This window comes from Moschus berezovskii, chromosome X (genome assembly GCF_049115385.1).
Source record: "Moschus berezovskii isolate FMDL1 chromosome X, NW_MosBer_1.0, whole genome shotgun sequence".
Taxonomy (NCBI): Eukaryota; Metazoa; Chordata; class Mammalia; order Artiodactyla; family Moschidae; genus Moschus; species Moschus berezovskii.
This window is the reverse complement of record NC_142488.1, coordinates 63,408,183-63,420,870: the sequence shown is the minus strand read 5'-3', so window position 1 is coordinate 63,420,870 and position 12,688 is coordinate 63,408,183. Positions and strand designations below refer to the sequence as shown.

The 12,688-nt window shown below is 54.4% G+C and overlaps 1 protein-coding gene across 1 annotated transcript; it reads right to left on the bottom strand.

The window, feature by feature from the left end:
* Window positions 1-1,251: 1,251 nt before the first annotated feature.
* On the bottom strand, window positions 1,252-10,558 carry LOC129534832 (uncharacterized protein CXorf49 homolog). Its single transcript, XM_055393322.2, has 5 exons — window positions 9,263-10,558; window positions 8,470-8,626; window positions 7,835-7,911; window positions 2,118-2,163; window positions 1,252-1,562 (listed from the first exon to the last, which is right to left on the bottom strand). The coding sequence occupies exons 1-5, from the start codon at window positions 10,556-10,558 to the stop codon at window positions 1,522-1,524; spliced, it is 1,617 nt and encodes a 538-aa protein (XP_055249297.2). The 3' UTR covers window positions 1,252-1,521.
* Window positions 10,559-12,688: the final 2,130 nt, after the last annotated feature.

Here is a 12,688-nt window from a genome sequence, read left to right as displayed (position 1 = left end):
CTTTCAGGGAGTCAGGCAGAACCTACCCTCACTTCACTCAGATACAAATGTGTCCCTCTGAGTCGCAGGCTGGCACAGCCCTGGGGTCTTGGCTGAGAGAAGGAAGTCCTCCCCAAACTTCAGGGTCGGGGGGAAATTAAACATGGATTTCAGACTCAGTCTTGTGTGCCCTAACAAGTAGTGTGGGAGACTGAGCTGGGACACTCCGGGAAATATCATTTGCAGGAAAATCTATGTCATGGGGCTGGTGGAACAGTATTTGATGGAGACCCTGTTAAGAATGCAGACTTACCAACCATACTTGTCATAGAGCCTGATGGGCCCGTTTCCACTCAAGGGCAGAGAGACATCCATGCTGCAGGAGTGTAGGCTGGTCAGCTGGCTAGGGCAGGGAGGATATGAAAGCTCCAAGGACTGGACCATCCATCTCGAGCTGTCAGGGTGCACTCTGCCCCAGATTGGCACCAGACGCCTCTCTTGACTTCCAGCTCAGCAACTAACCTGAGCTTTTCTCCTGTGTTCCCTGTACCTTCACTCCTGCTCTCCAGTTCACTGGGTCCAAGATTCATCCTCATGCCTTTACTGAACCCGAGGAAGGGGAAGCAAAAGTTTTGGTGCCTGAGTCTCAGGGGTGAGTGCTAAAGAGGAGAGGGGGAGAGTATGCAGGTTCCTGCTTGCAAGGTGGCACCGGGGGGCGGGGTAGGGACTCCACTGAGAGGGCAGGGCCCGGGAAGAGGGAAGAGAAGCAAACCTGTGCCTGTTACCACCTGCTGAAGTACACGAGCAGGCAAGGTCACCAATGGCAAGCCAGGGGAGGGAGGGATCGAGGGTGCTCTGACAGGAGAGCAGAGTGGTCAGGGTAAGCAGGACAATGAGTGCAGTGAGGGAAGGGTGAAAGACTGGAGCTCTGTAAAGGGGTCATGAGTTCCTTCTGACAAGGAGGCAGAATGGCAGCAATGAATGGTAACTGCTAAACCCCAGAGGAGGGTGTTTAGTGAACTAGAAGAGGGCCTTCAGGGAAAAGGGAGGACGTGCCAATGTGGCTAGACAGAGCCCACACAGAACACAGACTGGGGGCACGCGGCTGGCCTGACGGGCTGGACGGTAGCAGAGGCTGACCCAGAGTCCCCACCACAGATTCCAGAGATACTGTTCTGGAACAGGCTCTGATATGGAGTGGCTGCCCACCAGGCCTTGCCCCACTCCACCAACCCCTATCCCCCAGAGACAGGGCAGAACACAGAATATGGGAAGTCCTTTAATCAACAACTGCTGTGAGACTGGGGCAGAGACGGGGCAAAACAAGGGGCAGAGGATGCCCTGGTGGAGGCAGAACAGGAGGCAACAAGCTTGGCCACAGCTCGCCAGCCCCAGAGGTAAAAGCTGCTCCTCTTGCAGGAAGATGCTGGGCTCAACCTGTGAAACAGCAGAGTCAGGGAAGAGCCTCAAGCCAGGGCCAGCCCACAGCCCTGCTCAGCAGCCAGGACTGTGGGAAGGGGTATGGAGTGTGTAACACTCACTTCAAAGCACTTGGAACTTGTAGGCCAGGTGCTGCATGGCGGCTGCAACAGGGAGAGGCACAAGAAGGTGCTCCAGACAGAGGGATATAGAAGCCTGTCCCCGTGGGGAAGCACCTAGCCCTGCAACCTGAAAGCCACGACCCCAGCCCTGATGCAAAGAGCTCTGGGCCTGATCACTCCCCACCACCTGATTTAAATGTGGAGCTATTTCCTAAAATGAACCAAAATATGCCAGCAGCTCTCAAGTTCAAAAATTGCCTCGCAAACAAACGATCTACCGAGAACCTTAGAGGCCTCACCAAGCAGCAATTAAAGGGAAAAATCAACAAGGCATCTCTACAAGTCCTATCAGAAGGACCTCTCTAGGACTCAAATGGCTGGCAGAGTGTGCACGCAGTCCACACAGTACTTTGCTTCTTGTCCGCACGCCCAGCTGAACACGCACCACACACTCCAGGGACAGGCTTGCTAGGTTCTCCTCCCCACAGGAATGCTGATCCCTGCGAGGCCCCCTGCACCTGCAGCCCACCCCACCTCAAGGGCCCACCCAGCTTATGCCCTAAAAACCCGCTGCTCTCTGTCCCTGGTTCCTTATACCAAGTTTCTCCTTAAGCTCGTCTATCTCTCTCTGTAGCACCAGACACTAGGCCAGCAGACACAGGAGGAAGAGAAACGGTTAGTATACACTGCCCTCCCGTCGCCTCCTTTTTCTCCTCTCCCCAGGGCCACCCACCCAAAGCCAGATGTCTAGAACGGCAAGGGAAAGACTTTCTTCAGTGGAAAAGAGGTAGGTTCCTTCTGAGGGGTGTGGGATGGGGACGAGGTGGGGAGGCCTACACATTTCAGTGGAACTCGGATCCAGATTCCACCATGAGGACTGGGTGTGCATTTCAGGAGCCAGAGGAAGCATTACCCGAGGACAGTCCAGCATTCCCGGTGGCTGCTGCTTCCTTTCCAGTCCTGGGGAATGGTCAGTCGGTTCCTGGTCACCTGAGAGGGAAAGGGCACACAATCCAGCTTCCCAGGCTCCCAGTGCCGTGGAAAGGGCCAACCAGGCTCTAACGCGAGGTGAGGCAGCACCTCGATCTGCTGGCAACAAGCCTCCCCTGCTCTGCCTGCCAGGCTACACCTTCTCTATGGGCCTGCCTCCCCTGTTCCCCAAGAGCAGCATTTTCACCACTGCGGTCCCCAAAGACTGTGGTTCTGGGTTGGAGTTGGGGTGGAGTTGCGGTGGCAGTGGTGGTGCCGGTCACAGAAGGTGAGGCCAGCGGCATCTGGAGCGAGCGGTCAAGCACCACAGGCACCTCACGCACAAGATTGTGGCAAAAGGCGCCGGGGTTTCAGCTGCCCGGGACGCCCGCGCCATGGCCTCCTTATTGGTCCGGTTCCCGCCAACCAGCGCGCGCCTTGTTGGCCCGCCCCCTCGAGGAGCAACCAATGGGGCCAAAGGCCTCCTCCGCTTTGCTGCCACGCCCAAGGGTCATCAGGGCAGTTGAGTTGGCGGGGGAAGGGGATGGTATGAGTACCTCTGTCAAGCCTCTCGTCCCACCTCCTCCTGTCCTGCCTTCCCTTTCTGCTTAGAGTCACAGCTCTGAGCCCTGACTGTGCAAAGTGAGTGGAGCGGGAAGCAGGAGGGTCCGGAGGGCCCTGGTCTCCTGGGAGGTGAGGATGAAACGTCAGAATGGAGACGTGGGCATTAGAACGTGCTGAAAGCATTTGCCAGCCTCCCTTCCACCACAAGCCTTACGACCCAATGAGAGAATGGGCAGAGGAGTCCTGCACTCAGTGATCACTGGTCGGCGTACTTCTCCATACGTGGCCAGAGGGCAAAGGGATCCTATTTTTGTTCTGCAAGCAATCTGCCTCATCTGCTTCCATCAAACGTTCTTGGCAGGCAGATTTCGGGGACAGACTGGGGTTGACCTCACTCCCTCAGCTCCTTCTTTTCCCCACTCTGAGGTAATTCAAAGAGGGAGTTTGAGTGTCCAGTTACACCCACAAAGAGGCTCACCACCACTGATCCTGGAGGCAAACTAACACCATGAATCGGGTTTCACACTCTAGGACGACAAGCTTCCAAGAGCTTAACCATTCCGGGAGTGGGAGAGTTTAGGAGCAAACCCCTGTGACAGTGTGCACCACCGTCTTGCACAGAGATGCATTTGGGAGGTAATTTGGCAAAATCTATGAAAAGCAACTTAAACAGCAGGGACCCTGTGCCTGGCACTCTTCTAAGTGCTGTACGTAAATAGTAATGCTTCCTAGTGAGACTCCTGGGACGATAGTACCAATGATTACCAGCCTCTTACAGGTGAGGAAACAGGTTCTGAGAGGTTCAGCCACTGGCCCAAGGGCATTTGGCCCATAGGGATCAGTGGCAGAATTGAAGCCAAGCAATATGACTCCAGAGTCCTTGCTTTGAGCCAAAGGTTTAATCTTTAAAAAAAAAAAAAAAGCTATTTTTTCTCTGTTCCAGGAAGTCCGCTGCCCGGTACATTTTCCAGAGACACGCTGGTACTTGTAGTGTACGAAAACACATGCACAGTGGTGTTGGTGACGGGAAAAACTGAGAACACTCCCAATTCTCTTCAGTAAGCAAAGGGATCAATGCAACATGCTGTGGCATCCAGTAGAGTCAAGTGTGGCAGTCCAAAAGAATGAATCAGGCCATTATCATCGATTTCAAAAGCATCCTCCTGACTTCATACTGCAAGTTGCAGGATGATGGTGTTGGATACATGTCTGTAAATTTATGAAAACCCCAAATGAATCCTGTCTAATATTTGATAGCCTTTGGGTGTATGTATGTTTCAGGTTCTGAAGTGTGTTTTTCACTGGCTGGGACATATATTGGCTAGCTCCTAACTGGATCCAGTAGTTATATGGAACACAGTTTTGGCCTTGCATCTTCCCTGGGTTGGTTAGGAAGGTGTACAGTAGGTTTCCTTTAGGCTCAACGCTGCCTACAGGTACCCTGAAAGCAGCCGCTGTCAGTCTGACTTCAATGCTTCCCTGCTGGGTTCAATCAGTTCTCCAATGGTATGATTATTTGGCCACAATACTTATTCCTTCAGCTGGAATAGAAGATATTCCATATAGACGCTTTAACAGAATTCACCCAGGAAGCCTTTAATGATAGTAACCAAGCCATTAGTTTGCTCAATTCAGAAATTTCCATGATGAGAAAAGCAGTCCTGCAGAATGCATGGCCCTCAATATTCTAACAGCTTCCCAAGGGGATCTTATACTATAATACAGTGAATGCTGTCTTTTTATACCTGAGGAGTCTTCTAACGCAACCCCCTTTATGATGTATACGAAAAGTCAAATTTCCACTCTGAATGATCCTCTTCCCAGTTTAAGGGAAATGCTAGGAAAATGGTTTGTTTCAAGAGAGTACTGGTTTAAATCTTTACTAACAGTATTGTTCCTCTTATTGGCAACTTTGATTACAGTCTGTGTATCTTATAAAGTGATAGTGTCTTGATTTTTGCACTGTGTATCACCTGCTCCTTGTAAGATGAAGTGAAGTGAAGTCGCTCAGTCGTGTCCGACTATTTGCGACCCCATGGACTGTAGCCTACCAGGCTCTTCCATCCATGGGACTCTCCAGGCAAGAATACTGGAGTGGATTGCCATTTCCTTCTCCAGGGGATCCTCCCGACACGATACCTAAACAACGTGTAGTACTTCCCTGTTGGCTCAGTGGTACATAGTTTGCATGCCAATGCAGGATACTTGGGTTCAGTTACTGGGTCTGGAAGACCTGGAGCAGTCTCTACTTCCTTTACTCCCTGAATCACATCTTTCTGCCTCAAGGGCATTATCCCAGAAGACCTTTATTCACACAGAGAGATGCCCAGGTACCAGCTTTGAATGTGATACCTACCATACCCCCTTTTCAGTAATAAAACCCTGGTCTTTCAGGAAGGGTGTCAGGCAGAAGTCATTTCACTTGAACACAGATCTGTCCCTCTGATTCTCAGGTTGGCAGAGTCCTGGGTGCTGGCTGAGGGATAGGAAGTACTCCCCAAACTCCAGCGAGGGTGAAGTTGAACACGGAGTTCAGACTCCTTCTCATGTGCCCTAAAGAGGCAGTGTGGGATACTGAGCTGCGGCACATCATTTGTTGGAAGATCCGTGTCAATGGTCTGTATTTGACACAGTATTTGACAGGGACCTTGCAAGAACAGAGACCTACTAACCACACTTGCCATAGAGCATGATGGGCCAATTTCCACTCAGTGGTATACAGAGGCTCAGGCTGGAGGCAAGGGTGATCAGCTGGCTAGGCCAGGGAGGATGTGAAAACTCAAAGGACTGCACCATCCATCTCTAGCTGTCAGGGGGCACTCTGCCTTGGGTTGGTACCAAACAGATGCCTCTCCTGACCCCGTGCCCGGAGACTAGTATTTCTCCTGTATTCCCTGTACCTTCCCTCTGCTGCCCATCTCACTGGGTCCAGGCTTCATCCTCAAGCCCTTTAAAGAATCCAAGGAAGAAGAAGTGGAATTATTGGTGCCCGAGTCTCAGGGGTGAGGGCTAAATAGGACAGGAGGACAGTGGGCAGGTTCCTGCTTGCAAGGTGGCACCAGCTGGGGTTCGGGGCAGCAGGGACTCCACTGAGAGGACAGGGCCCGGCAAGGGGGAAGATGAGCACACCTGTGCCTGTTGCCACCTGCTGAAGTACATGTGCAGGCAAGGTCACCAAAGGCAAGCCAGGGGAGGGATCGAGGGTGCTCAGAGGAAAGCAGAGTAGTCAGGGTAAGATGGACCATGAGTTCAGGGAAGGGTGAAGGATTGAAGCTCTGGAAGGAGGTCATGAGTTCCTTCTGACACGGAGGCAGACTGGCACTGATGGATGGGAACCGCCAAACCCCAGAGAAGGGTGTTTAAGAGAACTAGAAGAGGGCCTTCAGGGGAAAGGGAGGACGTGCCAATGTGGCCAGACAGAGCCCACACAGAACCCAGACCAGGGGCGCTCCGCTGGCCTGATGGCCTGGATGGTGGCAGAGGCTGACCCAGAGTCCCCAACACAGGATTCCAGACGTACTGTTCTGGAAAAGGCTTTGATATGGAGCAGCTTCCGACCAACCTCACCCCACTCTCCCAACCCCTATCCCCCAGAGAAAGGAGCGAACACAGAACACGAGAAGTCCTTTAATCAAAAACTGCTGTGAAACTGGGGCAGAGAGGGGGCAAAACAAGGGGCAGAGGATGCTCTGGTGGAGGCAGAACAGGAGGGAACAAGCTTGGCCACAGCTCGCCGGCCACGGAGGTAATATCTGCTCCTTCTGCAGGAAGATGCTGGGCTCAGCCTCTGAAACCGCAGAGTCAAGGAAGAGCCTCAAGCCAGGGCCAGCCCACAGCCCTGCTCAACAGCCAGGACTGTGGGAAGGGGTATGGAGTGTGTAACACTCATTTCAAAGGATCTGGAACTTGTCGGCCAGGTGCTGCAGGGAGGCTGCAACAGGGAGAGGCACAAGAAGGTGCTTCAGACAGAGGGATATAGAAGCCTGTTCCCCTGTCCCCGTGGGGAAGCGCCTAGCCCTGCAACCTGAAACCCACTCCCCCCAGCCCTGATGCAAGGAGCTCTCCATCTCCTGAGTTAAATGTGGAGCCGTTTCCTAAAAGGAACCAAAATGTGTCTGCAGCTCTCAAACTCAAAAATTGTCTGGCAAATAACCAATCCAACAAGAACCTCAGAGGCCACACAAAGCAGCTGTTAAAGCCAAGGCTCAACAAGGCATCTCTACAAGTACTATCAAAAGGAGTTCTCTAGGGCTTGTCTGGCTGGCAAAGTGTGCACACGGTACTTTGCTACTTATCCGCACACCCAGCTGAACAGCAGAATCCAGGGTAGGTTTGCTAGGTTCTCCCCACAGGAATGCTAATCTGTGTGAGGCCCCTGCACCAGCAGCCCACCCCACCCCCAAGGGCCCACCCCGCTTCTGCACTAAGAACATGCTGCTCTACCTCCCTGGTTCCTCATACCAAGTTTCTCCTTCAGCTCGTCTCTCTCTCTCTCTCGGTAGCACCAGACACTAGGCCAGCAGACACAGGAGGAAGAGAAATGGTTAGTATACACCCGCCGCCCCTCCCCTCCTCCTCTCGTCTCCCCCAGGCCCTCCATCCCACAGCCAGGTGCCCAGACTGGCAAGGGAAAGACTTTCCTCAGTGGAAAAGAGGTGGGCTCCCTCCCTGGGGTGCGGGATGGGGACGGGGGAGGGGCCCCACACATGTCAGTTGAACTTGGACCCAGATCCCACCATGGGGTTTGGGTGTGCATTTCCAGGAGCCAGAAGAAGCATTACCCCAGGACAGCCCTGCCTTCCGGGTGGCTGCTGCTGCCTTTTCGGTCTTGGGGGGTGGTCAGTTGGTTTCTGGTCACCTGACAGGGAAAGGACACACAATCCAGCTTCTCAGGCTCCCAGTGAGGTAGAAAGGGCCAAGCAGGGTCTAACGCGAGGTGAGGCAGTACCACCCTCTGCTAGCATCAAGCCTCCCCTGCTCTGCCCGGCAGGCAGCCCAAACCTTCTCTCTGGGCCTGCCCCTCCTATCCCACAGGGGCAGCCATTTCACCACGATGGTCGCCAAAGACTGTGGTTCTGGGTTCGAGCCTCCCAGAGCGGCAGCCACAGCCAGCACCTGGGACAGCAATGTGAGCGAAGAGCACTTCACAGAAAAAGCTATGAGCCTGCAGGTCTACGCCCAGAGTAGCTGTTGGGGCACTGCCACTGATCACCCCTGCCAAACAAATCCCACACAGAAGGTGATGGGGCCAGGGCCAGCCCTGTTGACACCCTGTTTCCCATGGGAGAAGTGGCCTGAGAGCAAGCCTGAGCCCCCAGCAGAGAGAGAGAGAGAGAGAGAGAGAGTGGGTCAGAGACAGAGGTTTCTGCCCTCACCCCTGGTCCCCTCCCCCCATATCAAAACCCAGGACACTCACCTGAGGGGCCAGGCCCTCTGGGCATGCCTTCTCCCTTCTTCATGGCCACGGGCTCCAAGTTTCCTGACGCCTGCGTGCCTCTGATGTTGAGGCTGACGCTGCTGGGTTCTCCACGATGCACCCGTGGACGAGATGGCCATGGCCTGTCAGTGGTCAGCTAAAAACAAAGATTTCTCACTGATCTGGGGTAAGGATGCGTGTCTGGGCGCACGCATGTGTGCACCGGTGCATTTATATGTCGATGTCTGTGTGTGAGAGAGCTCGTACGACTCAAGACTGAGCTGAGGCAAGGAATTGGAAAGAGAATTGAAAGGCTGATCTCTTTAGCACATTCTCTGTCAGTCAGCCCCAGGCCAGGAGGCAGAGCTGTGCTAGGGACAACAGTGTGGCACTGAGAAAGCCTGGGGCCCCTGCAAGGAAGGTTTGGAGAACAGCGAGGAAGTAGGATTCAGGAAAGTGATGCGTCTGAACACCGAAGCTCTGTGAAGCTTTTAAGGGGTCCCCTCAAATCAATTCAGCTACCAGCTCTCCCTTCCACTCCAGCCCCAGCCTCGTGGAGGAGGCTGGAAACAGGCCAAGGGTGGAGAACCGAGCCCAGCACACCCAAAGTGCTACCTTAACGTCTGTCCCTAGTAAAAGGACCCCAATCTGGCATCCTAATGACCCAGTGACCGAGGGCCTCCCAATGATGACCCCTGAGGGAAGGAGAGAGGGAACACGGGGTGAAGACCTGTGTCCTGGGGAGGGTGGGAGGGGGAAGAGTGGGGAGAGAGGAGCGGCCTGGCCTACTCACTTGGCCCTTTGGGACTGGGTCTCTATATGGGTCGTTCTCTTCTCCTGAAACCGCCACTGCTGCCAGGGACTCCCCGGCCCGCCTAGCCACGGATTTCTTCCCAGCGCCGGTGTGCTTGGACTCTTTGGCTCCACGAGGATCCAAGGCAGACTTCTTGGGCTTCCCAAGCATCGGGATGCCGGAGATTGGGGGTAAGGTGGCCGGTTCCAGGGGAGTGGCCGAGATTCCCTGCCCCCAGGAAGGGAAGGTTCTCCCCAGGGCAGGTTTAGAGGCACCCCCGAGGGATTTCTTCTCCTGGGCCCCCTTCCTCCTAGGAGAGGGCCACGGCAGGCTGCCTGTAGTGCCAGCTGCAGTACCTGATGCTACTGCTACTCCCGGGTAGCTGGGCAGGCTGTCCCCCTTCCCCCTGAACACGCTCTGCATTTTCTTAGGGGGTAAGATGGCCTCCTGCTTTGCATCGCCCTGCCTGCCCTGCCTTTCCACACCTGAAATTAATCCTCGCGGAGCCGAGGACAGGCAAGGGCCTGGCACGTTAAGGAGATTCTGCTTGCCTTGGACATTCGAGTGTCTGGCTGTGTCCCCGGGATCCTCGGGGATGTTCAGCTTGGCCTGGCCTCCGTCTCTGCGATAAATGCTCACCCTCATCACCTGTACCTCAGTGAACTCGTCAGAGGACTCGGGGTCAGACAGCAGCCCGCCTGGGCTTTCTGAGGGGGGCCACTGGCGATCCACAGCCACGTTCAGCCTACTCTTAGTGCCTCTCTTAGGGTTCCCCCAGGGTCGGCCCGCCTCGGGCCCGCCGACCCGGAAAGGGCCGGCCTCAGCCTGTGCCACTTCCCCACCCGTCTGGGCGGCCGCGCCTCCACTGCCGGGACCCACCTCGAGGTCCCACAAGGCAGACACTTCGCCGACGGCGTAGCTCTCCGGGGACAGGTATCTGCGCCTGCCCGGCACGTTCAGGTCGGCCAGCTGCTGCAGGATGGCCGCCACTGACTCGTCAGCCAGATGCAGGGCGTGCCCCTTGTCGTCAGCCGGGGAGCCAGGCCGGCCTTCGCAGCCCGACAGCACCGGCCCTCCCGCTTCCAGCACCTCCCGCTCTGACTCGAAGCCCTCAGGGTCTGGGAAGCCACCCGTGCCCTCCGCCTCGCCACTTCGCCGTGCCCCCGGCTTGGGGCCGGGGCCAGGGCCAGGTCCCCGCGGGGCTGTGGAGCCGGCCTCACGGCCGCTGGTCTGCTTCCCGCACTCTGAGCCGAAACCCCCTCCCCCAGCGGACACCTCATCATCTGAGGAGCTCATGTCGCGATCTGGGTGGCCGCCGGACCTGGGGCGGCGACGATTTCTCAACCGGGCCACAGTGGTGGTGGCGGTGGCGATGGCGGTGGTGATGGCGGTCAGGGCAGGCGACGCGGGCACGCAGGAGAGCGCCGCAAATCACGCGAGGCTTTCAGCGTGCCAGCGCTGTCGCCTCCTCATTGGTCCAGTTCCTGCCAACCAGCACGCGCCTTGCTCGGCCGCCCCCGCGAGGTGTAACCAATGGGGTCGAGGGCGTCCTCTGGTCCGCTGCCAAGCCCAAAGGGCATCCCGGCAGTTGGCGAGGTGGCGGGTGAAGGTCACGGTGCGAGCGTACCTCTGTCAGGCGTCTCGTGCCGCCTCCTCCTGTCCCACCTCCCCTTTCCCGTTAGAGTCACAGCCCTGAGCCCTGACTCTGTACAAAGTGGGTGGAGCAGGAGGCAGGGCGGTCCTGAGCGCGCTGGTCTCCTGGGAGGTGAGGAGGAAACATCGGGATGGAGGCACCGGGCGCCTAGCACAAGCTGAAAGCATTTGCCAGCCTCCCTTCCACCACACGTCTTATGACCCAGTGGGAGAATGGGCAGAGGAATCCCGCACTCAGTGGTGAGTGGTCGGCGTACTTCTCCCTTAGTGGCCAGAGGACAAAGGGATCGTAGGATTGTTCTGTAACATCTCTGCCTCAACTGCTCCATCAAACATTCTCGGCGGGCAGATTTGGGGGACAGACTGGGGTTGACCTCACTCCCTCAGCTCGTTCCCCACTCTGAGGCAATTCAAAGCAGAGAGAGTCTCAGTCAGCGTCCAGTTACACCCGCAAAAATGCTCACCCCGGCTGATCCTGGAGGTGTAAACTAAAACCACGAATCGGGCTTCACACACTAGGACGACAAGCTTCCAAGTGCTTACCCATTCCGAGAGTGGGAGAGTTTAGGAGCAAACCTCTGTGGCGATGGTGCAAGAACTCCATTTGGGAGGTAATTTGGCAGAATCTATGAAAAGCAACTTATACAGCAGAGACCCCGTGCCCGGCACTCTTCTAAGTGCTGTACGTAAATAGTAATGCTTCCTTGTGACATTCCTAGGACTATAGTACCAATGATTACCAGCCTCTTACAGGTGAGGAAACAGATTCTGAGAGGTTCGGCCACTGGCCCACCGTCATTTGGCCCATAGGGATCAGTGGTAGAATTGAAGCCAAGCAATCTGCCTCCAGAGTCCTTGCTTTGATACAAAGATCTAAGAAAGCTCTTTTTTTCCCTCTATATCAATAAGTCCACTGCCTGGCACATCTTCTAAAAGGGAGGGTTTATTTCTAAGATCTCTATTTTATTCCATTGGTCTATTTGTTAATATGGCAGTAACACACAGTTTTCATTACCGTAGCTTTGTAATGTTTTTGAAATCAGGAAGTGCGAGTTCTCTACTTTTTCTTTTCCCAGATTGTTTTCCCTATTAAGGATCTCTTTAGATTCTACTTAAATTTTAGGACGAGTTTTTCTAATTCTGTAAAGCATGCTCTTGGGATTTTGACAGGGTTTGCATTGGATCTGTAGATCACTCTGGGTAGTGTGTTAGAAGGACAGATCCAGTGGAGTGTATGTGTGTGTGTAAAAGAATCGACTCATTCAGTTATAGAGGCTGGTAAGTCCCAAGATCTAGAGGGTGAGTTGACTATCTGGAGAGCCAGTGATTTAGCTCTAGTCCGGGTTAGAAGGCCTAAGAACCAAACCAGTAGAGCCGATATTTCAGTTTGGGTCTAAAGGCAAGAAAAGAAGCTGATGTCCCAGGTCCAAAGGCTTTCACGCAAGAGGAATTCTCTTACATGAGGAGAGGTTGCCTTTTTGTTTTATTCAGACTATCAACTGATTAGGTGAAGCCCACCCACATTATCAGGGGGAAATCTGTTTTACCCAGTTGACTGATTTAAATGTTAATCTCATGGAAAAGCACCGTATGCAAAGACCCAGAATAATGTTTGAGTAAATATCTAGGCACTCTGTGGACCAGTCAAGCTGACACATAAAATTAGCCACCTCAGATAGTATGGACTTCTTAACAGTATTTAGTATTCTGGTCCGTGCAGACAGATGCCTTTCCACTTATTTGTGACCTTTTTAGTTTCTTTCAGCAATATTT

Bases quoted from the DNA above. Each gene is read 5' to 3' on its own strand.
- LOC129534832 (XM_055393322.2), bottom strand. From the start codon at position 10,558: ATGAGCTCCTCAGATGATGAGGTGTCCGCTGGGGGAGGGGGTTTCGGC. The intron at 8,627-9,262 runs GTGAGTAGGCCA...CTTTGTTTTTAG, and splicing joins ACCCAGTCCCAAAGGGCCAA to CTGACCACTGACAGGCCATG. The intron at 1,563-2,117 runs GTATAAGGAACC...TCCCTGTTGCAG, and splicing joins CGAGCTTAAGGAGAAACTTG to CCGCCATGCAGCACCTGGCC.